The sequence below is a fragment of the Poecilia formosa genome, unplaced genomic scaffold (assembly GCF_000485575.1).
Source record: "Poecilia formosa unplaced genomic scaffold, Poecilia_formosa-5.1.2 Scaffold279, whole genome shotgun sequence".
NCBI classification, from domain to species: domain Eukaryota; kingdom Metazoa; phylum Chordata; class Actinopteri; order Cyprinodontiformes; family Poeciliidae; genus Poecilia; species Poecilia formosa.
In genome coordinates, this window is record NW_006800218.1 from 1130 (window position 1) to 28470 (window position 27341).

General features: G+C 40.4%; 1 protein-coding gene across 1 annotated transcript; it reads left to right on the top strand.

Moving 5' to 3' along the window:
* Positions 1–3015: 3015 nt before the first annotated feature.
* On the top strand, positions 3016–27247 carry LOC103151370 (probable phospholipid-transporting ATPase VA; the record flags this gene model as incomplete). Its single annotated transcript, XM_007571389.2, has 12 exons — positions 3016–3634; positions 10738–10841; positions 11212–11338; positions 12278–12462; positions 13699–14050; positions 16738–16814; positions 18421–18546; positions 18646–18846; positions 19839–19919; positions 20038–20142; positions 22118–22305; positions 22485–27247. Coding segments are annotated over 12 exons (2739 nt in total), but the record flags the coding sequence as incomplete, so codon positions are not given.
* Positions 27248–27341: the final 94 nt, after the last annotated feature.

Genomic DNA, 27341 nt, shown 5'->3' on the forward strand with positions numbered 1-27341 from the left:
GATGACGTGGTAATGCAAATACACCCTCTCAAAGATCAATAAATCTATATTTCTAATGAGCATTTAACTCTGGAAGTGGAAGACATTTTAAATATCCAAAACCCTAAACTTTTTCTTTTCTTGTAAGGAAGACAAAACAGCACTGTTTGGAAATATGTTCATTCAAGAAAAACATAGACCCTTTGCTGCTAATTTATTGAATAACTAGATATAAAAGTGCAATAACATACATTTTTGTTATGAATCTGTTATTTAGATTATTCAACCATCAGATTACTAACTTAGCTTTCAGAAGCCCCTTGTCAATCATAAAACGTCTTTGAAAAACATACTTTAGAAATGTGAGCTGCAGACGTCAGTGCTGCTGCGTCATGTTTTGCATTTTGGACTTGAATAACTTTAGTGATACCTTCTAGCACAAGCACAACTTGAACACAACAATATTCTTTTCCATTGTCACATCGGATCATTTCCAGGAACAAAAATTAACCCCCATGGGCCTAGAGAACCGACTTTTTCATCAGTCGCCGTTTGTGGGTGTCGCTTGTGTGTCAGAATTATAGACGTACAAGAAACATGTGAATACAAAGGTTCCTGCCAGTGATTTTTGTGTGTAAAAAAAAAATATAAAAAATAATAATAATCTTAGCCCAACTTTTTATTTTGAAATGGGTTCTTTTATCTTTTGTAACTCTGAATTACTTTCATACTACCTCAGCGGTACTGAAAGTGAAGTTCTATTCTTGCAGTAACAACTTCCACACTTGAGGGGCGTTGTGGTTAACATGACCTTTTTCCAACAAACAAACAAACCATTCCAAGTGCTGCACGGTTTGTTTACTTGCTGGAAAAAGACCCGATTTCTCAGTTTCCGACAATTCGAACTGGATGAACTGCTACACATGCACTTCTCCTGAGTGTATAAACTGGTGAGTGACTTCAGTTTCAGCATTACAAACATCACCATTGATTTGTTGGGTTCTTTTACTTTATCACAGGCCATTCGTTGTTGCCTTTTGTTTGATCTCCTGACAAATTGTGTGGCATTGTGTTCAAATTTAGGTGGTAAAATGTTGAAACGGAACCAGTAATGCTCCACAGGGCAGCAGCTGTTTCCAGGCAGTCTTTACTAGCAGTTACATAGTTTCAGGCTGAGTGTACCAACCTGATGACCCAGCCTGTTTTCCTTCAACAAGCCTTCCTCTGCTTAGACTCCTGTCTTTCCCAAAATTAGCTCAGTGTTTGCTCTCCTCGCTGATCCTCATAGTCGGGTCACATGGGGGAAAACTGCTTACGATTGACTGCCAGGAAGTTCTCAGAGTTTTTTTTGTTTTTTTTTTATGCATGTGTGAGAATATAAAAGTGGAAAGTATTTGTGTGCTGTCAGAAACCAGCTGTTTGAGATCCTACAGTTTTGTTTTGTTAAATGTTGCAGCTGCAGCTTGGTTTTATTTTAAAAACCTTGAAATATTCTCCCTTTTACTTCACTTTTTTTTGCTACATTTACTTGAAACGCCTTTGATTGGCCAGGTTTTGGCTCAAACTGCATATCATTGAAGATTGTCATGTTGCCTGTGTGAAAAGTTTTGGTTTACGTCTTCAACACCTAGCAAGTCCAGGTTAACATGACTTGATTAGTACTTATAGGTTGCATGGTTGAAGATTTATTGTAAGCAATGTAGTTATTATCTGCTTTAAATGAAAGGGAGTTGTTTTGTTTTATGCTCTAAAATTTAGAAAACACTATACTAGGCTGTTTTTTTGGACTGTGTGTTGCAAAAGTAATGATGTATAAACCTTTTGCCCTCTTTTGTCATGTTACATCCACAAATATATTATAACATTTCCAGAGTTTCTTTCAGAAAACCTGCTGGTAGAGGCGCTACAGCAGCCCACCGTGATTTTGTTTAAAGAAATGTTAAAAGTTACAAAAATGCAGAGGTGCAAAAGTAGACATCATAATAATTTGGAAATAATAGTGTGAGGTCAACAGGCATGTGCAGGGACCGTACAATTAATGCACACCCCTTTGCTTAATCCGTCTTTAAAGGTAATTTTATGTATATAGCACATTTTCAGCAACAAGGCAATACAAAGTGCTTTACAGGATTTGAAAGGAAATACAACACTTTACTGTCACTGGTGTATTAAAAGTCCTATTTGAATTAAACAAACCATGCTCAGCCTGGTGGGGAGGCAAGTAAAGCCTGGTGGCCCACCAGGCTTATGATTCACTTGGGGAAACTTGATTTCATTGGGATTTTATGTCATAAAGGTCATTCAAACAAATAAAATGATTGACTGGTCTGATCAAAGTGACTTTGATTGGGACATTTCTACACATAAACCTGTTTTGATCTAAACCGTCCCATTTGAGCTTTGCCTCCATGCTCAGCAGTGTTGTTCTGTCCTCTTAACTGGTTTTTGTCCAGGATTGTCTTCTATTTAATTGAGTTATTAAGCATTTGCCAGTGTTATTATTGCAGTAGCTATTTGGTGAAAAATCCTACAATAATGTACATGATTCCTCTTTGTGGCAAAAGTACCCCTGTGGAATCTAGATACAAAAAACTGGACAGTGGAAACGTACAAGTTGAAGAGAAACATCAACATTGCTGTCTGTTGGCATGTTTCATGCAATGTGCTGAAACTTCTGACCAATTACACAGCACTTCGAGCTCGGCCCGGTCCTGGTGTCGAGTTTGGCAGGCAATGGAATGACGCAATTTACGTCATGTACCCACGTCAATGAAAGCCGATTTTAGCACTTCGGGGCCTTACTGTTCTCAACTATAACACTGTAAAGATAAGATAATACAGATAATGGATGGATGAATGGATTAACACACACCTTGCAGTTAAACAATTTAATTTTCAGATGTTTGATTGAACAGTATTCTGAAGTCCAAAAGTTTGGGATATTATTCTACAAACTAACCCAGCATGAACTCTTCCAAAACATTCTCCCTGCCCATTGATGTTTGTGGTTGTAAAGGGATGAAATAAAGTTGAAAGGGTTATGAATATATAACCCTAGTACCGCAGACGTGTATTTATCCTTTGATCTGTGTTTTCAAGGTCCGAACAAGATTTGAACTGAAGTCTCCGGTGAAGACCTTCGAAGACTTCATCAAGCGCTTCACCCCCAGCCGCCTGACTTCGGGCTCCAACAGCAGCAGCTCTTCCAGTCTCAACCGCTCTTCCAACAGGGGATGCTCCAGCCTGCTCTCCTCTCCCTCGACAGAGAGCACGCTAACCAAGCTGAACGAGGAGCATCTTTCCGGCACCCTGGAGCAAGCCTTCAGCGCCTTTTCACCTCAGTACGACGAAAAACCGCCCGACCACCCCGAGGAAGGAGAGCTGCGCTACGAGGCGGAGTCGCCCGACGAGGCCGCGTTGGTCTACGCCGCCAGGGCGTACAAGTGCTCCCTGGTTGGACGCCTCCCTGACCAGGTGATGGTGGAGCTGCCTCACCTGGGGAAGCTGACGTTTGAGCTGCTGCACACGCTGGGCTTTGACTCCACCAGGAAGCGCATGTCGGTGGTGGTGAGGCACCCGCTCACCGATCAAATCACAGTCTATACCAAAGGAGCGGACTCCGTCATCATGAACCTCATCAAACCTCCCGACACAGGTAGGGAACTAGACGTTCAGTCATTTCAAGCTGTTGTCTGGGTTTGTGTAGTTTGAAGAGAAAGATGGTGGCAGAGGAAGACTTAAAATTTTATCGCAATATTTTGTGGTACCATTGTGGTAACGATAAGTGTGAAGATAAGAACTATTTGTTACGTTTTAGGTGACTGTATGGCTGCGACTGCATGACACAACAATTATTAAACACAAATACTGTCCTTAAAAAACATTCATTAGTAATTCACTTCTTTAGGACATCAGTCATATAAAAAAAGTGTGATTTGTATCACTAAATTGCACACAGTAAGTATATTTAATCATATTTTCAAAGTTATTGACAATGGAGAAAAATAGCAACAATAACAATACAGACCATTTTAATTAAAAGAAAAACATTATTAATTTACAGCAACAGCAATGAATCAAAATATAAGAAGTGTATCACAATAAATGATAAGCACTGTGATAAATGCCCACCTGTAGTTGGGGTTGTCTGTGTTTTTGTGGTGAATTTCCGTTCTGGTTTAGAGTTGTTGAGCTGGAAGGAGACCCTCCTGGTCTTAAATTGTTTTGCATCCTGTTCTCGTGTTAAACTCTACAACACAACGGACTTTATGATGCCACTTGTTTGGGCAGCATAATATGCCAATCATGTCCTTGCAAAGACATGATTTGGAGTACAATATGAACTTGCATTTGACATGATGATGCTGTATTTATTCAGTTGGACAGTCACAGAGCAGCAGAGGCTCACACTGGACACAGACAACTGGCAATGTTTACCAGTAATATTGCTGTCAGAAGATTTTCTAATGCCATGAAATCCCACTGCTTGTGCACTTATGAAAACCTCTGATGCTTTCCAAAACACAAAGCCTGTGTTTTGGCTTTGCACTCGTTCTTTTGGAAATAAAAGGGGCTTTGTAACTACAGATGCAAGCCATAGTTGGTATTTTTGTTTGAAAACCAGTATCGTTTGTGCTACTTTACGTTGTGTTATCTTGTTGCATAAATAGTAATAAAATTAATTGACATTTGAGGTGATAAAGTGACCAAATGTGACAAGGTTCAAGGTTGTCTAAGGATGTTTTCACACCTGATAATCTGGTAGATTCAGTTCGATTTGGGACCAAAATTTCAACATTTGTTACATTTTCAGCTGGTGTGGTTCACCAGCTGAAAATGATCCAAACCAATTGGCAAAAACTTTTCCCCTCTTCGCCTGTTGTGGCACTGCACAAAGCACTACTGAAGGAAATGACACGGAAACTTCTGAAGAAGACACCAAGCGCAATTTCCTTTTTCACAAAGTGCAGACAAAAATGGAGTGGCGTCAGATTGTTGTAGGATTGGTCTTTTGTTGCTGATGAGACAACAAGCCATTTCCCCCACTAGCGCTAAACTCTCACATTTGTTTTGGTTGTACTTACCCAGAATGCCCCGCGCTACAGTCTCTTTCTTGCTTTTGGAGCGGTCTCCGGTCCATTTAGCGCTGTGGGTATGTATGCGTATGTGGGTGCCAGCGTTCACTTCAATCGAACAGAGACCTAGGTTTGTAGGCAGAGCAGAGTTTATTTTTCAGTTCACATCAGAGCTCAATTGCGCATTCACACCTTCCCAAACAAATCAGACTTTGTAGGCAAACAATCTAGAGCTTGATGAAAGTGAGCTAAATGGGGCTGGTGTGAATGTACCCTAAAGGTTTTTCACCATACACCTAATACTCACTATTAGCATGTCAGCCCACATAACCACTCATTGTTGACTGCTCAGTTCTACATTTATCAGTTTCTCTCTCTACCAACAGTCACATTTCTGGAGAACAAATCTACCTGAGCCTTTCAGCTGCAGCGCATTCGTCGGATTCTTTCTTTCTTTCATAACTAATGTAATATTTCCTCGCTTCCATCCACTGAGCTTTCCTCAGAATCCCCACCTCACGCTTTGAAAACCTCTCCCTTAGAAGATCCACCTCTTACCTAAACTCTGCTCTTTTCCACGTCAACAAACAAAATCGCAGGTTATGTAAGAACTCACTTTGAGCTTAAAGTCTGCTTTCTGCTACCTTTCCCAAATAAACTTCCTTTTTTCTTCATTTTCCTTGTTGCATAATCAAGGCGCTCCTTTGTATTCTAATGGTAAAGGCGCAACAGGTTGTTAGTATTCCAGGCACACAAAGAAACACTTAATTATGTTTTCTGCTAAATCTGTATACACGGTAAGGAGTCTTGGAAAGATTCAGTCCGCATTAAACTCTGACGTTTGCATCTGAAGTCCTGCTTGCTATATCACAAACTCTTTCATAACTGATGAACGACATAAATAGTTATTTGTCATCATGTGGAGATTTAGCAGATAAGCTGAGCTTGGAAAAAAACGGCTTATTGTGTTTTATTTAGGACACAGATCAGAGAGAATGGCAAAACTGTTGGAGGCATATTCTTTAGCCTTACTTGGGTTTGGTCACATCCCTCCACAAGATGTAAGGGTGAGACCTTAGAGTAAGCAAAACACAAAATAGAGACTTTTTAAATGTGACAACAGAGCACACACAAGCTACATTCATGTCAGAGCATTTTCTATCCACATAAATACAATTCTCCCCGCTCAAAACATTTTTTAAGAAATCATTTTCTGATTCCTTGTCTTATCCCTTAGAAGATCTGCTGTACTCCATCTTGTCATGGCAACAGAAACCTCTTCATAACTCTATGTAGCTAAGCTTAGGAAAAATGTTCAAGGCTAGCATTAACCTTTCCCCTTAGACACTTTGTAGAATATCATGAAAAGAGAAGATAAATTAAAGTGAAATTGGTTAAAAACTCTTATCTCTTATTCCCTTGCTTTAAATGGGACTTATTATTCAAAATCAACTTTTTTGTAGTCCACAAATACTTTTTGTTGTGAGCTCTGTAGGAGTGCAGAAAAGTTGCATTTAGTCTCTCGGTTCTTTGTAAACATTCTTATATTCTGTTTGGTTCATATTTTTCAATCCGTTCAGTTTTCTCTCTTCCTATCACGTTTCTTTGGGGGGTTTGGTACGTCTCAGTATTTACCATGGCAAATACTGAGACATAAACAAAGTAATGACAGTTGGTTAACAAATTTTGTGAATTGGCCTTTTTATTTTTCTTGCAGTGACTTTGTAGTTGAAGGAGGCTGAATAAGTCAAAATGTTTGGTTGCTGTGTGTGTTGGCCTTCACAATTCGTCGCACTGTCCCCAGGCATCAGAACCTCTGCTGAGTAGCAGTTAATATTGGATCGCTTTAATAACATCGACTGACTTTGGCATTTGCTTATATAAAAGATATAAAGGACATCTGTACCTCTCGTCTTGTTCATACTTACCTGTACAATAATAAGAGAAAATATTTTGAGAGAGACTGTGCTGCAGTTTAATCCCCCTGCTTGTCTGCGTTACATTCAACTCATTTGGAGACTCCCTCCATGCTGCAACGCCAGGCACATTAGCATAAAACTAAGGAACAAAACAAGAGTTTTGGTGATTAAAGTGTTTACCTTTTAATGTATTTAAACTCAAGTTTAAAGTGAGGGAAGTGCAATTTCAACAACAGATCATTACAAAAGTAGATCAGAAGTTAGTCATGTAAAATCCTATCGACTCTCCTGAACAGAAAGCGGTCCTGTTCAACTCTGAACCCTGCAGTGAAAGTAGGAGTACTGTGCTCCGTGTTATGGCTGCAAAATATGAATATAACAAGACAATAATAAGTTTCTTTTATCCAGAGAGCTACAACAATTTATTGTTGGTTGAATTTTATTATCTGCTATCTTGGCTCAACTCTTGACTAATGTTTGTATGCTTTGGCATTTTTCTTTCCTTTTTTTTTTTGGCTTTTATGATTCATTTGTTTGTCTTGTTTTCTATTTTTCTTATGTTTTATGTTTTCTTCATCCTAATAATTTAATACAAAGCAACCTGTGCACCACTTTTCCTTGGCCTCCTGTTAGTTGATTCCTGCTATTATGTTGTTTTTACATTTTGCGCCTGTTCATTAGTAGCAGGAAGTTCCAGCTTCACAGAAAAATGAGTCCCCAGATATGTTATCCTCCTGTCCTGAGTGTAGATGGACACTCCTGTTTCACATGTTTTTAGACTGGCATCCCCACATTCGCTCAGATAAGGCTGGATTACAAAATAATTACTCAACTCAGCTTCCATTATGAGAAGAATGCAACTCTTTGGAATGAACACTATGTGGTTTGTTTATCACTTTAGGGGCATTTATGCAGTTTTCTCTGTGAAATCCAGCAGAGTGGTGAGATTTTGGCTTCATTCTCCCTCCTTTAACAGATTTAATGGTTAATAGGTTGGGTTCATGCAGGTTGGGTTTCACCATAATGCTGATCTGTGTAGTGATAGCTTTGATGAGGCTGTTATTTAGTGTTAGTCAAATACCATCGCACATGGAGGCGCTGAATGTGGTCTGAAGTCCCTTGAGCCTTTAGAAATTGCAGCGCGACTTGCGACAAAACTCCAGTTTCACCACTGCTGCATGGTCTTGTGTTAGAAACTCGTATTTTCTGTAAACATTGTGCTTTAAAATGATAATAAATATGAAAAAAAGAACTTTAATCTTCATGTCCAGGTTGACCTTGGTACACAGTGCCTTGTGAATGTATTCATACAGACTTTTCTCATTTTCTTATTAATGTTATAACTGCATAGTGTATTTTATTGATATTTTATACTCTTCACCCCCAAACAAATCCAGTTTGTTACTTCCACATGTGGTACTAAATCTATCGATCTGATCGTTTTCATAGCGCCTGCAGTCTGAACGGTCACATCACATTTCGTCCCAACTTTTAGGTCGTTCTGCACCAACCATAAACATTGGTCAACAGGCCTACCAATGTTTATGTTTGTGATAAATTGTCCCACAACTTATTGCAATAAATGATATTGTTGTTTTGAGACCATTTAATTAATATAGTAGTGTGACGGAGGAGCCGTCATGAGCTGGGACTTAATTATAAGTCCGTGTCATCTTGCGAGCACGCCCGCACACACATACACACAATCGCTAACTTACTTTTGTTGCAGCTTAAACTGACGCGGTTCATCGTGGGTGCACACGCGGTGTTCCTGCTTCAGTTAGCATATCCATCCTAACCTGTTTTCACTTCCAAACATTTTCCCGGTTTTGTTTTCAAGCAGGGTTATTTCCGGAATGTGGCGCCCCAGGAGGGAGTAATGTGATGACGTAATGATGTCATCAGAACGTACTGAGTGTTTTCTATTAAATTGAGTATTGTATTTTTGATTACAAGTTTATTTTTTTTCTCTTTATTATTATTATTATTATTATTATTATTATTTTGTATCCTTTAATAGTTTACTTGAGTTAGAAGTAATTGTTTGTTTTTGTTTGCTTGTTTGGTCTTTCTGTGGGCGGAGCCTGTGGCTTTAAAAGCAGGGCTCTGCGCCACAGGGAGGCAGTCTGAGAAGTCAGTGAAGGTGATGGACTCTTACACTGAAGGTACTGCTGTTTGTCTGATTTTAACCTGCCTTGGACGTCCTTGTATGTATTCTGCACCTGCCATCTTTGTCCACCTGAAGAAAAGCTAAATAAATTTCACTAAAGTGATCTCTGGCCTTGGGCAGTCATTTTTTTTGTTTGTCCAAGTCATAAGAGAACCCTGTCACAAGTAGTAATAACAGTAATAATGGCAACAACACATTCTCAAGGATCAATAAAGTTTAAATACTGGAACTGGAAATATCCAAAATGAATAAAGAAAACAGCAAAATAAATTTTACTGTCTGTGTGAACAATTATCTTTCAAAGAAAGGGATAGTTGCGACTAAAGCACCAGACTGAAGACTTTTATCACTCAGTTGTTGGTAAAAAGAGAGAGAAAAGAGAAAAACAATAAATCAAGCAAATGCAAATTAATGAGTTTCTTTTAGGGCTGCACAGTGGCGCATTTGGTAGAGCTGTTGCCTGGCAGCAAGAAGGTTTTGGGTTCAATTGCCGGCCTGGGGTCTTTCTGCATGGAGTTTGCATGCTCTCCCTGTGCATGGTGGGTTCTCTCCCGGTACTCCGGCTTCCCCCCTCAGTCCAAAAACTGTCAGGTTAATTGTCCCTAGGTGTGAGTGTGTGTGTGTACACTGGAATTGGAAGATATTTTAAACATCCAAAATAAAACAACAACCAAAAGCAATAAAGAAAACGGAAGTAAAAACCACACACAACTATAAATAAGATGGATTATGAAATTGTCCATCAGAAAATATGAATCAAGATGGAAATTATCGAGCTCATCTTAATTTGTCATGTGATTAATTGCTTATTGCAACACTTTTGTTGTTTGTACAATATTTTAAAACCCATCGTTTCTCCTTCCACTTCATGGCTGTGGTGCTCGTCACGACCTGTCTGCGTTCAGTCGCCATCACACGCATTAATGCACTGGGGTCGTACTGTGACAAAATGCGAACGTCCTGTAGCTGGTCACCTAAAGGACCGGAGGTTTTTGCCGAGCCGCTCCAGCAGAAAGGGAAGCGCTTTCCTGGCGTTTGAAGCCTGAGGCCGCCGCCAGGATGCAGCTCATTTGTTCCTTTAGGTAAAAATAATTTGCTGCGGCAGTTTGTGGGAGGTTGTCGCAGCCAAGCTGGGCTGTTATTAGTGAGATTGTATGGCTGGCAGTCAGATTGCTGGCTGGTGCATCTGTGTCAGGAGAGCTATAAAGCCAATCTGTTGGTGTGCTGTTCCCTCTGGCCAAGATGCGGCGCCGCAGAGTCACGTCGGCTACGCTCCGTTACCAAACATAAGACCCAACATCCTCAGCAAACTGCACATGCTTGTATTAAACCAATTATGTAACGCGGCTGAAACAGGATGGTTTTATTTTTGTGAGACGAAGAACTTCTGCCACCAAGCTGTCTGCTTGATGAGACTGTGACGTTTTTGTGAAAAACATTGAGATGCATGGTTACTGTAGGTGTGAGCACAGATGGTGATCATGTTTCTGTTAACATCTCAGCTAAATTTCCCCTCCCAGAGCAAGGAGTATTTGATCTTTTCGAACCAATTCTTTCTGTTGTCTTTTTTATTTTATTTTTTATTTTTTTTAAGGCAACACCAAAGGAAAGCGTCAGAAAAAGATTTTCTGCCGGACGCAGAACTACCTGAACCTGTACGCCGCAGACGGCCTTCGCACACTCTGCATTGCCAAAAAGGTAAGCGATGGGGTTGTGCGTCTCGCTGGATTCTGGGTAGGCTGCGTTCGCAGTCCGGCACAGATGACTGCGCGGGCCAGCCCTTCCAAACGGGACATGCTTCATGACTCAGCTGCAATCTGTGCCTCGTTCCCAGGCTGCTAATTTATGCTTTCACAGGCCGGGCTCCGTGTATTCCTTGCTTGTGCACAGCCTGTCACCAAAGCCGAGTGATGAAACACCTTGTCAAGGTTTCACATTCTGCTGTGCAGGAATCACAGCAGTAATGTTCCGTTTTTACACAAAAAACAGAAAAGCAGTGATTCTTTAGCTGTGTGTGTGTTTGAGTGTAACCTTCTGGTGTGTTTTGTTTTGTGTGTGTGTGTGTCAGACTTTGAGTAAAGAAGAATACGCCCGCTGGCTGCAGCGCCACCTGGAGGCCGAGACGGCCATCCAGGGAAGAGAGGAGCTGCTCTTTGAGTCGGCGTTGAGGCTGGAGACAAACCTCCACCTTTTAGGTTTGTTGGGTCACTTTTCAGTTTCAGAACGACTTCCTTCATTTTTAGACCAGAAAAAAACGTCATTCTTCTGGAGAAGTGTGGAGTTTGGTTTCGGTATTTTCTAGATGTGGATAAGTTTGGAAAAATAAACCCCTTTTGTCTCAAATGTTGTGTCCTTTCCATCTTTTCTTTTCTTTGTGTTCTTTGCATTATGTCCTACCTTCTATCCCTCCTTTGTTCCCGTTTTCCTCCTCTCCTTTCTCTTCCTTCCTTTTCATGCTCCTCCATCGTTTCTTCCTTGTGTGCTTCCCTCTATGCTTCCTTTCTTTTATGTAATCTTCCTTATGTTCTTTTCTCTGTTGTGCTCTTCCTCCTTTTCTTCCTGCCTCATGTCTTTCTTTATTTCTTTTCCTACTTCCTGGTTTTCTTTGACTCATGTCCTTTCACACTCCTTAAGTTTATCCTTAATTTCCTGGATCTTTTGTTTGTCTTTCTTCCTTCCTTCCTTCCTGCTCCTTTGTATCCATTATTCTTAGGATCCTTCTCTTTCTTTCTTCTGTCATTTCTTCTGTGTTTTTTATTCTTTCCTTTCTTGTCCCTTTTTCATTTTTATCATAAATCCTTTGTTTTTTCCCTGTGCCCTGTATTCTTTCCTGTCCTTTCTTCCTTGTCATTCTTGTCCTTCCTTGTGTGCTTTCTCTCTTAATTTCTTTTTTCCGTTCATTCTTTTTCTTCTTGCCTTCCTTTCTTTCCCCGTTGTTCACACTTTCTTTGTCTCTTTCTCTTTTTTCCCTCTTTCTTTGTGTCTTTGTTCCTGTCTGTCTAATAACATAAATGACAGAGAATTGTGGGAAGCTGAGTCTGGGAAAGTGTGAAACATGTCGATGAGAAACGTGTCTGTGTAATGCTGGCGGTTGTGCAGCATTGTTGCAGACGCTGATATGCATCTGTCCACAGGAGCGACTGGTGTTGAGGATCGGCTGCAGGACGGCGTCCCAGAAACAATAGCTACGCTGCGGAAAGCCGGCCTGCAGATCTGGGTCTTGACGGGTGACAAACAGGAAACGGCAGTCAACATTGCCTACGCCTGCAAGCTGCTGGACCCCGATGAGGAGATTATAACGCTGAACGCCGACTCCCAGGTGGGCCACAGCACCCAAAAGCTCACCCTGTTTACCTAATCAATGCCACATGCTGAATAATCAATATATTAATTATGTACAAACCAAACATTAACGTAGGCTTCAGACAATTCAGAGTCAAGGCGTACTGTGGTTTTACACAGCTACGGTTTCAAGACTGCTAAAATCCTCCATCATACCGTTGCTATGGTGTCGAAGCCTTTTCATGAGAAGCCAGAGGAAGTGAGAGAGTTTCCTGCTGCTGACTGAAGCAACAAAGGCACTTATATTTTCCTTCACTTCTAGAAAAGGTCTACACTGATCAAGCCAGGACTAAAACAGTTAATCGACTTAATTTTGATTAATCATTTTTGAAACAATCAACCTATTTAGTAATTGATTAATCATTAGCTGGAGTATGCAGACTCAAAAATGTAATTTTCAGAAAAAAAGAACATAGTTGGAGCAGTAGTGGAGACAAAACATAGATACATTTTCCATTCAAGACTCAAACTTCTTTGTCAGTAAATATTTTACCCAGAACTCCTCAGGTTGCATTTTTATCTGGTTCAAATTCTGTAAATAAAATCCATTAAACACCCTTTTGCTGTGTAATTACTTATCGTTTAATCACCAGGTCAGCTCTACGCTGTATTGATGTTAAGTCGTGAAGAAAGGACTATGATTTTCACATGTTGTTAGTCGTTTTCTTAGTTTGTTTTTGTTTTAGCTGCAGATGCATCATTTGCTACAAATGATGAAGCATTCTCTAATGGAGTACAGTTGCTGCATTTTGGATAACAAAATGCTTCTATTTAAAAATAGAATTGAATTATTTGCAGCTTTTAATGTATTTTTAATATTGTTTAGAGGGAGGCTTAAATGAAAAATTTGCAGAATGCACCAATTTATCATATTAATCGTTCAAATAATTGTCTAAAGATTGACTACTAAAATAATCAGACATAGCATTACGACTGCCTTGTATGTGGTGTGTGGGTCCTGCAGTTGCTGCTAAAGCAGCGCTGAGCTGTCAAATGACGGACTCTACTAGACCTGTGAAGTTGTGCTCTGCCAGCTTACCTTCTTCTCTTAACGCATCCTGGTGCCAGGAGTTTTCCAGAAAAGATGATTTGATTTGTTGGAATCCGTTGCTGCTAAGGCATGTGGTTTCCAGATGCAAAGCTGCTCATGCGGTTTAGACATCGGCGTGTTGGTGCTGACCTCTACCTGACCCCGTACTTCTGTCTAATCCAGGAGGACTGCGGTGTGTTGCTGGAGGAAAGTTTACGTTACATCCAGTCCAAATTCCTCTGCAACTCCAGAGACCCATCCACCAAGACCTTCCTGAGTAACATAGCGCACTTTGAGATTTACCCACAATCCTCCCTTTCCTCCTCCCAAACCGCTCACTTCATGGTGCACCGGCTGGGCTTGGTAATTGACGGGCGGACCTTGGCCTACGCCCTGGACAAGAGCCTGGAGGATAAGTTCCTGGCGATCGCTCGGAGCTGCCGCTCGGTGCTGTGCTGCCGGTCCACACCACTGCAGAAGAGCATGGTGGTCAAACTGGTGCGAAACAAGCTGAAAGTCATGACTCTGGCCATAGGTGAGCACCGAGTGAATGATGGAGTGTGACAGAAGTTCAGATTTCAGTGTTGCCAGGTTTTGCTTGAATCTGATGGCCCAGCAGTTTTCCTGAAACCTAAAAATTGCTCTAAGTAGAACAGAAGCAAAATGTTTACAGTCCTACTGGGGTGTATTAAACACGGTTCCTAAGAAGTCAGGAATCCAAATATTTTTCCATTCTTCCTCTAAATTTTCAGATTTTATTTTTTGTCCCATGTTATAAAAGTTTGAGTGGCTGGAGAGATGCATCTTTCTGGCCATCCAGCCGTCAAACTAGGAATATAAGGTAGAAACTATAGAAATTGGGTCTACGACAGAGATCTGTAGTCTATCGGCTAACCGCGGTAATGCTTGTTGATAACATAATCATTTGGCATCAAAACAGAGAAAGCAGCGTGGCTGAAAGCACAAAGGAAGAGCTCAGTGAAAAGTCAGGTGCAAAAACATCAATTATCTGGACCTGGTTCAGGTTTAGCCTCCAGCAGTCTTTACGTGATGCTCAGGAGGAGTGCGGCAAATGTAACAGTCCGACAGCGGAGTAGTGGGGTGACACGGTGACGGTCTGGTGGTCTTTCCGAAACCACACCAAAAAAAAACAAACCTTGTAAAAGCGCACAGTGCAACCAATCCAGACCAAACTGAGATTAGAGAGCCGCTTCCAATGCTTTGGTTTGAAATCTAGTAACTTGAAACCTAACCCTCGTCTGATGACATACCTTGCTGAACGTTTATTTAGAACCCAAAAATGTTTTTCTGTAACTTCTCCTGAAGGTACTGTCAAAATAAATTGAATCATTATTGCAGTTTTAATGTTTGTAAAGGAATGCTATACATAGTTGGCTCTGCATTTCAAATTCAGCTTGCTAATAAAGAAATTGCCCATTCAGATGAATTACTCTCTGCCTTTTATGCCTTTGCTTAAGAATAAACCTTAAGGACAGAGATGCTGTTTTCATCATCGCAATATTTGAAAATAATATCACAAATGACCGTTGTCCTAATGCAGCTCTAATCAGAATGGTCATAACCTTTTGGTAATTGGATTGCTTCAGGCTTGTAATTTTTTTTCTTTTGCTTTAATCATTATCAGCTGTGATTATACCTGCTGTGGTATCTGGGTCATTAAAAATAACGACCAACATTATTGAAATCTAGCAGCGTTCCTCGGGTGCGGGTACAGCTTGAAGTCGGGGCAGGAAATGATTCTGTTGAATTTAGTGTTTTCTTGAAATTGTTGCCTTTTAAAATCCACGCTGAGCAGCTTGTTGTTTTGGACGTTTGCATTTAAGTGGCGTAACCGGCTGCGCTGACATGCAGGAGGGATCAGAATCCTGCGTTGCGCCACATGTGGGGAAAATTTTGGTTTCATAAACACAAACCCTCCTGGGAGACTAGCTGTAGCCAAACAATCCAAAAACACGTTGGTGTCTGTCTGGCTGGGACTCATCATCAGATTGTTTTTTTTTTTATTACCATTCGTCTAGAACAGTGTTTCTCTACCCTGGTCCTCACCGCCCTCCTGCTCTGCATGTTTTAGATGTGCCTCTATTCCAGAGCAGCTGATTCAAATGATTGACCATCAAGTGCTGCAGAAGCATGTTAATCACCCAGAGATACAATTCAGGTGTGTGGCAGAAGGGAAACACCTAAAACATGCAGGAGAGGGGGGCGGTGAGGACCAGGGTTGAGAAACACTGGTCTAGAAAGTTGAATTGTCGGTATGTTTCGTTACATCAAGCTTCAATCGTCCAATTCAATAAATCACACCAAACACAGCGACAGATTAATTAATCTGTTTGCTATCGACAAAGAATTGACGGGTTGGGTTGATGCCCCGAATTAAAGTCAGAAAGGGGGGCAGTTTCTGTGGGATTAATCTGCAAAAACATAAAATTTTACCAAGTAATTTTAGACTAGTTTCTAGTGCAAATACACTTGAAATAAGTAACGTACAAGTTGCTTTTTAGCATGATATAGGAGCTTGTTTTAAGTCAATTATTTCTAAAATTGATGAAAAAGTACTTGTTCCATTGGTAGATTATCTGAGTTTTAACAAGACATTTTCCCTGTGCTGTACGTGAAATAATCTCCCAGTGGAACTAGTGCTTTTTATCAATAATAAGGAATTTTTGTCTTAAACAAGCTCCTATATCTTGCTGAAAAGTTGCATGTAACTAGTCTTATTTCAAGTGTAGGGAAATATTCGCACTAGAAACTAGACCCAAAACTCTTGGTAAGATTTTGTGTTTTTCTGAGGCCGTATCAAGCAGCTAATGCAAACATTCGTTAGAGTGGGCCGAAATGTTGTCTCCCTCTGCCCACTTTCGCTGCTCCCACTCCCACACCTGAAGGAACAAAAACAAATCGTTTTTCTCTCGGTAAAACAAAATCAAGACGTGCTTGTTAGTTCACCTCTAGCTACACGGGGACAGGAGAGAAACTATTATTCAGCACCACACTGCAAAAACAACAAAAAAACTGCACCATCATAAATCTAATCTATCCTTCTCTGTACACTTGACCCATCTGAGCATCATCTTATTTGATGACACAACTTTTTACTGCCTCCAGGCTGTCTGCTTCTCCCTTCTGACCGATTATATTTTCTGCATCTTTCCCGCTCTGAGGGACTGTTTTGTGTCTGTCTCCCCGACTCATTAATCACAGGTGACGGAGCTAATGATGTCAGCATGATCCAGGTAGCGGACGTCGGCGTGGGGATATCCGGACAGGAGGGCATGCAGGTAAGGGTGAAATAAGTCCACGGCAGATGGAGAAAACAGCAGCATATGGGAGATCTTGTCAGAGGTGTGGAGGTAGGAAGAAAAGCAGGAGTGTTTTTTTTTTGTTTTTTTTTGCGTGTAGTTAAGGACGGGGCTATAAATAGAATTGCTTTTGTTGTGCCGAGTCAGGAGACTGAGTCCTGCATCCTGCAGAGAAGCAGCACAGCTTGCGAGTGCCTCTGTCAGATTCAGATCTAAGGTCTCTGAACATCTTTGCAGTTGGCAGTGAGGGTTTTAAAACGAAGGTTATGTCCTTCCTCTTGTGGTCTCATTCAGTGTAGCGTCCAGTTTCAGAACGGTTAACTCTCACTTAGAGTTAAGATCGGGCCTAAAAAATCCAACCCGACCCCGAATCCGACCCAACCCCACCAATTAACTATAATCATAGACCTGAGCCCAAAGTAAACCGGACATGTCGTTTTAATCACAATTTTATTGCTTCTGCAGGCTGTCATTTAAGCTAGCAGTGTAACTTCTCCCATCTTCCAGCTCCGTTTTGTCACTTGTTGTAACAGTGGGTGAGTCAAGTTCAAATCATCTGGGATGTGTGACTGATGGGAGCGGAGCAGGGCGGAACGGCATGTTCATGCATTGGGCTGCGCCAGTCTGACTACACCGTGCTTACTGTCTTTAATTCCTCAACAGGTTGATTAACACATTCTTTCTCGTTTGGTTTTGTCTCTGCTGCATGTATAGCAGGTTTATTAAACGAGTCCAGCCATCCAGTAAGTAGTTGTGGCTCGACCCGGCCTGAATTTAGGTTGGGTTCAGACCTGGGCCATAAATCTAAACTCTCCTCTCACTCCAGCAGCAGAGGTTCCCAATTAACTTCCTGCAGAGCCTTCGGCCACATGCTGCTGCACAGCACGTCCGCTCGCTCCTCTGTATCCTGACGTTAGCTGAACTTCTGGCTGAACTGGACTTTTATTGAATTAGGCCAGTCACTTTAAAAGGTCTGAATATTTATGCAACCACTTTTTTATGTTTTAGATTTTTAATTGTCATTATTTTTGCAGAAATTAATTGGTCTAGAAACTAGATCAAACAGCCATATGTTAGCCATGACTGATTTCTAAAAGCAAATGAAATGGGTAAACATCCAAGTGGATGAATATTTTTACCAGGTGCTGTACTTATTCTGTAACTTCTGATGTACGTCGGCTACGCTTAGGGACAAAATGCCTCATTTTGTCTCATTTTTAATGTATGTTTAATACAGTAAACTCTGGATGTTCCAGCTCGTTTTGAGATGCTCGACCATATTTCCTGCATTAAGACCAGCATGCATTTACTTTATTGAAGCATAACCCAAACCAAACAATGTTTCTGCTGTTGACGGATAACCTCGAAGTGCTAGCGGTGTCGTTTGGGAGGGTTTTAGATGCCGATGGATGAGACTGACACTTCCCTACTGCTGCAGCAGGGGAATCCCAATAAGCACACAACTTGTTTAAGTGTTATTGCACCCATTAGAGATTGATTAAAAAGAAGCGGCTGAGTGGAGTAGGTCCAGACGTGTCGGTGAGCAGAGAGTCAATCTGGGCCGCCCGCCTCTGGTGTTTTGCAGGCGGTGATGGCGAGCGACTTTGCTCTTCCTCGTTTCCGGTATCTGCAGAAGCTCCTGCTGGTGCATGGACACTGGTGCTACTCTCGGCTGGCGAACATGATCCTGTACTACTTCTACAAGAATGCCGTAAGCCACTTTGTCTGCTGTGGGTTTTTTTTTACTTTTTATTTTGAACGAGGATCAAAGTTTCTGACATCAGTCTATCCCGTTGTCGTTTCCCCGCAGATGCTTGTAACCATCGTCTTCTGGTATCAGTTCTACTGTGGCTTCTCTGGTTCAGCCATGATCGACCAGTGGTATCTCATCTTCTTCAACTTGATGTTCTCCGCCTTCCCTCAACTTATCACTGGTACTCTGGACAAAGACGTGTCGCAAGAGACGCTCCAGCAACTACCTCAGCTCTATATGAGCGGCCAGAACTCTGAGGTCCGCTCTGACGTTACACCACACCAGATCTGAGTTATTCACAGCTTCATAAGGGATTTTCACCCCGAGTTTTTCTGAAAGTTACTTGTAGATTTTAGTATTTTTAGACAATTTACAATGTGATTTTTTTCCTTTAAACTTTAACATCCAAATACAAATGGTTCACAGCATTAAACATAATTTTCTATCCTCCCTTAATTATTTGTATTGCGTCAGAAGCGACATGCCAATGTGTGTGAGAAGCGTCACTATCAGTTTGCAACTGCTGTTTCCAATAAATAAGAAACGCAATTAAAATCATGTGATAAGTCATTAAAAGTCATGGCATTGACAGATTTAAAGAGTTCCATGAGATATGTTCATAATTCGGCCATAACTATGGCGCTAATAATCTATCAGTCATCTGAGGAAACGTGGTTTTAAATCAGATGGTTAGAGATTTTAAATTCTAGGCTTTCTTTAGCTCCTCCATATAAGCAAGTAGCTTGGCTAGCATTAGTACCTATTAGTGTGTCGCCTAGCGATGTAGACTCTTACCTTAACTCTTTTTTTTTTTTTTACCACAAATTTATACTTGGTGAATAATAAGGACAGGGAGGCTGGGTAATGCTACTCAGAAGGCCAACAACTGATCTTTCGAGAATAACCGAGCTATAAACCAGACGTCATTTTATTTTTCAGTTCAGTCATTGACTAGTAATTTCATATCCTATTCACAGTTTTTTTTATTAAATTGTTTGGTTTCATTTCTGTCCCCACGTTTGAACTTTAAGATTTTAAACGTCATCTCGCTGTTAGCCAACCTGGACAGCCTGGATTAGCAAACAGCGATTGTTTATCCTTTTAGTGCTGCAGCTAATGACTTTTTTTGGATTAAATTGATAAATCTATACAAGAACATTGGACATTTTCCTGAAGCAGAAGGCTACAGCAAAGCTGTCACTTCTGAGAGAGGAGCAGACTAACTGTGAATGCTGGGATTTATCTTGCAGGAATATAAACCATACATGTTCTGGATGAACATGGTTGATGCCTTCTACCAAAGTCTGGTGTGCTTCTTCATCCCTTACTTTGTAAGTTTGGCTTTGTTTCCATCAGCTCGCGTCTCTCAGTGTTTCTGTTTGTTGTTGATTTTACTCAGTCATGGTTTCCTCTGTCCACACCCTGATCCTCCCACTAACCGCCCCTCAGGCCTACGCTGACTCAGACGTGGATCTGTTTACGTGGGGAACTCCCATCACAACCATAGCTCTGTTCACCATCCTGATGCATTTAGGGATCGAGACCAAAACCTGGGTAAGAGAAATGCCTTCACCTCCGGTGACCGTCCGTCTTCCGAGTCTTTTCAGCTATTTGCTCTTAGTCACATCCTTACTAGCATCCAGGTTTTATGTGAAAACGGATGTGAAACCAGAAATTCAATCAAAAAAGCCCAAGATTTCATGATTGTTCCTGATCCAGAGTCCTGCCTTTTTATTCCACTCTCTTTCTGCTTTACCTTTAGCTTAATTCTCTTGGAATTATGTCAAACTGTCAGATTAAAGCCCCCCTTTAAAGGTATTTTAGGTGACGGCAGACAGCGCTCTTTTCACTTCCCCCGTACAATAGCTGTGAACCTGTAATTAATGGCCGTTTTTGTACTGGAGTCCAATTTAATGACCTGTTGTAATTACATACTGTCAGATCAGCCAGTGTGTTCAGCTGCAGCTCAGCAGCCGTGTGTGTGTGTGTGTGTGTGTGTGTGTGTGTGTGTGTGTGTGTGTGTGTGTGTCTACCTCCACCATGTGCTGCATGGTGACACGCACCTAATCGATTTATGTACAGAAAATGTACAGTGTTCTTTAGCAGCCATTTTGAATCTGTAAATGAGAAACAGATTAAATTATTGAGACAAGAGAGTGTTTTTAAATTTTGAAAAAGAGAAAATAAAACATCAAAATGTACTTCTGGCTACATTTTCTGTCTTTATGTAATTTCTGTTGCTACACAGAGATAAAAGTGACATGCTAACATGTAAGCAAGAGTAGAAACTCTGAATGCAAATGTAATTTTAAATAAGCTTGTATTCTGAAAAATTATACTGGGGAACATGTTTCCTCATTAAAATATTTCCCACCAAAAAAAAGTCATTTTCAGCATAACATACTCATCTGGATTATTAACAATGATTAAGAGATGTGTATTTCTTCTTCTCTTCATTATTATTTTTATCATTAATAACAGTAATTAACAAAACCTGCATTTCACTTCCAGTATCCCAGGACGTTCTGCATTTGGTCCATAACCCAGCCCCCACATGTTTTGTTATTAATTGCATCCCATATTTCACTGCATTAGAAGCTGTGGCAGCGTTTGCATCACCGTCAGTGACTTCCTGTTTAAAATAAACCAGTTCTCAGGCCATTGCTGCACTGCAAAATGTTCTGAAAAGTGACACATTATGTTTGTTTAGAGTTATACTTCGTTAAAAAAAAAAAAAAAGACAAAAAACTGTTTTTTCACAGTAATGCTCCTGCTTTGTTGCATTTTTTTCCAACATTGCGTGGGAGTAGCAGCAACAGAAGAGCTTACAGGAAGTACACTCTTCTTCTACTCTTCACACACAAACAAATTCATCTTTGCACAACCGACGTCACATCTTAGTAGTTTTACTGAAGGAAATTTTTAGAGTGTTGCTTCTGTTTTTTTATACTCCCAAGTACCACATCAGAGCCCATCTCCACTTTTAGTTGGCATTACTCCCATGTCAGGTAAAGAATGAAAAATGACGAACCTAAAAAACAATTAGCATCTCCTTGTTGGTCTGAAAACTGAAACAAGAAACCTGCTCATCTAAGACAAACAACCCCAGCTACCAGCTAACTTATTTAATAACTAATTTACAGTTTCAGTCACTTCGTCCAGTTTCAGTAAAATGTATTTTTTATTCTGTAGATAGTGTTTTTTAGCTTCTTTTTTTTTTTTTTAAGCCATTGTGTGGCTCACACACCCTGTTGGCAATCATACATACTCAATTAGATCACTGATGATGTCTGGTCTTAAAATCAATCTTTTAATTTGTTCTACCTTTTTTTCTAAGGAGTTATTCCACCTTTTAGTTCTAAATAAAGCTTTTAAAGTATGAATTGATTTTTGTCCTGATGCCTCTCCTCCGCTGACTTGGATTCTGATGAGACGGTGTGATTTTTTAAAATATTTTTTTAATTGAGGCGTAATGATCCCCATTAGATGAGTAATTGTTTCTTCTCCTTACTGCCTCCCTTCTCTGCAGACCTGGATGAACTGGCTGTCGATAGCCTTCAGTGTAGCTTTATTCTTCACCGCCGCTCTGTTCTACAACGCCTCCTGTCCCACCTGCTACTCCCCCTCCAACTCCTACTGGACCATCCAGAGGCTGCTCCAGGACCCGCTCTTCTACCTGCTGTGCGCCATCACCCCCATGCTGGCGCTGCTGCCTCGGTACGCTCTGGCTTCTGTTTCGCAGACATCTGAAAGCACAAGTAGTCTGAAATATTTATGATGCGTGCCGTGAAAACTATTTCTGCTATTGACTCCAGATGGTTTCGTTTATCCCGGCGTTCATCGCAGGAGCAGAGCCGAAGTGTGTCCTGACGTCTTGACTTGATTTTCTTTTCCAGATATTTCTACAGGGCGTGTCAAGGCACTCTGTTTCCAAGTGTGGCACAGGCCGGGAGGCAGCTAGATAAGCTCCCTTCCGACACTCGTAGGAACGTCCTAGGGCTGAGCAGGTTCAAGATGAGGTCACTGCTGGGTGCCGGACCCAACTTCCTGTCGCTCAGCAAGCCCAAAGTTAGTCAGACGACCACGCCCGGCTCCAGTCAGGACAAACAGAGCCCCATGAAGCAAACTCGTAAAGAGAAGGGCCAGAAAATCCAGTTGGTGCTTCCCCACTCGCACGCTCCGTCACACGCCACACACAGCCCTCGGCTCCCCGGCAAGCCAAAACCTCATTCCACCAAACACTCGGATGAGACCTTACCACCACCAGGTCCGAGTTCACCCAGCCAGACAGCTTCCCCACCGCTGGTCAAACAGATGGTCAGCATCCACCTGAACCTGCCCCCCGACGGAGCGTCGCAGTGCGTTACGTACACACAGAGCTCAGAGGGAGGACTCCGCTGCGGCCGCGTTGCCGAGCCGGCACACAGGACCGTCCCGGCGGCAGAACGGGCGCCGCACACTTCCTTATGATGTCTCACCGTACAACTCCTGGCAAAAGCTTAGGGAACCACTGGTCTGGTGGGGGGAGGCAGTCGGTCTGTTTTACTTTGTAAATGCTACAGATACACCCACAATTATTTCATTGAACTATTCTCATTAGTTGGTGTGAAAACTTCAGAAACGTGCAAGTTGTGTTTAATAGCACTTTTTTTTTTCTAGATGAAGTAGAGGGAAAAAAAAAGGATGGACTCCTCGATTATTGCATGAACCAAAAAAAAAAACTCACTTGGAAATAAATATATTTATCAACTAAGTTCCAGTATTATATAGAATAAGCAGATCAGCTTCATGGACACTTGAAGCATCTATAGTCTGTGATCCAGACTGTGCTTCAGTTATATTTTTATAGCGAAATTCCTATCTCAAACATTTAGTTAGTTTTTCTTTTTAACACATTGGCATTAAAATAAAAAAAAAATTATCATGCCTCTTATTCTCACACACACACACACACACACACACATATATTTTAGCGTGAACTGACATTATCTGTTTATCGTTGATTATTTTTATTAGTACTTTTAGGAAGAGAGTCAATGCCATGCTGCGGATTTGAGAAAAACCATCAAAAAAGATTTTAATATTTTAGGACAAACTCAGAATTATAACTTAGTTGCTATATTAAACTATCTTTAGCATCTTACATTAGCATTTAGCATTGAAAAAATGACTAAAATGGCAGTCTCCTTGTGTTTTAGAATCTAGATTCTTTAAATTTTTTGAAAACTGCCAACATTTCTAAATTTCAAGCCGTCATAAATAATTTTTCCTTCTTTCATTCTTTATTCTTCCGGACTCCAAAATGGCAAACATCCGTTTTATGACATCATTAAATAATAGCTTTGCTTCATATCTGTATTTTTTATTTTTTTGGCTCCAAACGACTGACTGACCATCCTCACAGAGCAGTACATCCATACATTTTGGCAGGAGTTGTATGTTACTCATTCTCAATTTTGCACAATATTTTTTTTTAATTGATTTTATTGTATTCTTTTTATACTATTTCTTTAAAACATATGCAGAAAGGTACTTTATTTAGTTTTTTCCATGTACAGTCAATGTAATTTTGCTTTAAAGATTTGGGAGAGGAAAGAACTGGAAAATCTAAAAAAATTCAGCTTCATTCCTGGGAAAGTTGTGACTTCTCAGAGACGCATCTCGTTGTGGATCAGGTTCCGTTGTGCAGCGACAGAACCAAGACGTTCCGCCGTCGGGTCAGCCTGTGGGGGCATTAAAACCTGGAACACACACGACAGTGGCCTTGAATCCTCGCTGCAATGACTTCCAAAAACAGAAGTTTTAAGAGAAATCTCCTGCTTTTAGTTTGTTTATCCCAGATAGTGGCCACACCGCTGAACCACTTTGTCCATTTTGAAAGCAAAGCATCTTTATAGTTGGCATGTTGCACAGTAAATTACACTGAATTGTGATTTTTATTTTTATTTTTTTTTATTTTTCCTCATCTGCATGTTCAAGATATAATTTTTCTCTTGTGAGAGTTCACAACAGATCTTTCATTCCAGTCTGTGTACATAGACTTTGCCAGGTGTTCTTCTCTGTGACTGTGCGTCTATATATTTTTTTGGAGCTGAGAGGTTTTAGTTTAAAGAGTAAAAAGTCTGGAAGTGTTTTCATGTTACATTGCAGGAGAATCATTTTCAGTTGGGTTTTTTTTTTTGTTTTTTTTTTAGTTTGTTTTGTTTTTAATCCAACCTTTTTAATTTCAGGACACACATTAAGTAGAGGAATAATTATTCCTTTTCTTTTTTCTATTTATCGAAAGACCAAATTTCATCCCATTTTCAGTGTGCTGGCATCCCATTAGAGTTTAGTAACTACAACACAAACAACTGGGTGGCATGTCGATGCTCGACGCTCTAATAAACGATGCCATCACGGCTCTAGAACCAACCACTCAACACCAGCATGAAAGGGAGGTGGATGAGACCTTCTTCAGACGGCGCTTGTGTGTTTCAGATGACTTACCGGATATATATATATATATATAAAACCACCTGGCTGATTTCAGTTAAAAGGAAAGTTTTTTGGGAGATTTTTTTAATGGAGCATTTAACATTCTCATCAAAAGCTCAGGAATTATGCAACTCCCATAGTTGTCTGTTTTAATCTGGAGTTTGGATTAAAAAGCCTATTTTTATTTATTTATTTTTTTGTTCTTACAAAAAAAAAAACTTTTTTACCTCCTTAAACGCTCCTTTTGTCCTGGATACAAAAGCGAGAGTTTATGTTGGAGTTTGTCAGTGAAAATGTCTCTACACTATTGCTGCTCCAAGCCAGTAATTTGAATGCAAGACATTGTCAAGATGTCGGGGGGGCGTTCCTTGCCCCAGGTAGCCATGTTGTCCAATGTCATTTGTTTTACTCTGACTTTCCAAATGTTGAGCTTTAAATCTGGTTCAATAAGTTTGTTAGATGAAGCTGAGCTATTGAAGTGTTTCATTACCAGCAGTAACATGAAAAATTCAGAAGATATTAAAATGAGCATGTTTTTCATTTTAGCATGCAATTTATGAGCGTTTTGCTGTCATAACGAGAAATCTTACTTAAATGAGACACTTTCTTCGAAATTCATTCCCTAACTTACTAGCTAGCTATAATGAAAGCCAGCTGGTAGCAAGGAAATTGTCTTTTAAAACTAAATTGTGTGTTTTTTTTGTTTTTTGTTTTTGTTTTTGTTGTTTGTTTTTTTTTATTATTTTGTTGTTAAAAATCCATGCAACTATCTGGTTACTAATTTCAGTGTGAAGTAAACTCTGCTAAGTGAACACTTTAGCACGTTTAGCAAGCTTTGTAAGGGGTAAGAGGTTGGCTCTAAACCTGTGTTTATAGCTAATACAGATTTAGAGCATGTTGACCTGTGTAGCTCTAAACACACGTTAGCATCCAGTCTTTAGTGCTAAGCTAGCTGTTTTCTAGCTGCTAACTGGTACTCTGCAGGCAAGCAGAACGAAGTTCAAGCTAGCAATCAGTTTTCTTTGCAAAATGGATATTTTCAAGGGATAGCCAGGTCTTCAAAAACAGATTTCAACCACCAGCACGGTATTATGAGAGTTTTGAAGCTGTATTTACTTTTGTTCTGCCCAACAAAAGTTTGCATTTACTGGTTAATGCAAACCAGTAGAACCTCCAAAGAGCCACTGCACTTCACCCAAAAATTGTCTGGTATTTAACAGCTGGAAAATCACAACATTTAGTTGCTTTGTTTTGTTTTTCAACAGGTGGGCTATATTAATTATTGGGATTTTGAGCCTCTGGGAGGCAGTTTTTCTTCCCAGTCTAAGCTAAGCTAAATTGACCTTTGTGGCTCTCTACTTTATTGTTAAAGCAAGTGTGCAGATATAAAACTATTCGCTTGAAGCGCATCACAGAGCCAATTTGTTGCTCCTTAGCATGTTCTTACTTGCTAAGGGCCTTGTGAGAACTTCTATCACATGCTGGATTTTAACTAGCCAGGTGTGTTTCGCTGTAAACCAAATCCCCAGTGCTGAACCGTCTTTACAAACGAGTCTTTCAACATTTATATTTGCACTTTAAAGCATTTCATCAGACCTGTCATTGAGAATTTCTGTTGCACATGTTTATTCACTCAATATCGCAATGCAATATGCAAAAAGAAATGGGAGGTATTACTTTGTTCAACTAAAACTATATATTTTTTAAGTCTGTAGAAACTAATGGAAAACTGGCCAAACTGAACTTTTTACTGGGAAGCTTTGCATTTACCTTTAACTGTGTTAAATGCATTTTTTAAAGCAAACCTAATACCAAAATTGATTTATATCTATCTTGTTTTTCTTAGTAATAGTAAGTGCCTTGACACTGGATAAGAAATTGCTGGATATGTTTGAGTAAATATGATTGAGCTTTTTATTTTGGGGGGTTTTGTACAGATATTTATGAGGATATGTGGCATCTTTGCCCCCGACTCCCCCCGTCCCTCTTGTTTTCATTGCCTTTGCACACAAATTCCTTCTCTGGCATGTTGTTTAGTTTGAGACTCGTTGGTCTGTTTGCTGTGTTTCATCTGTTCAGTTCATCCTGTACCCTCCGTGTGCCTGAAAGAAGCTCCATCATGTTCTGCTGCATTCCATCGTGCTGATTTCCTCTTAATACAACATTGAGCTTTTGCGCAACAGATATCCATGAGTATATGTGGTAATTTGGGTGGGGGGGGAAATCATTGACTTTATGTCCTTTGTATTAACACCAAGTTCTGGTAAGTAAAACGT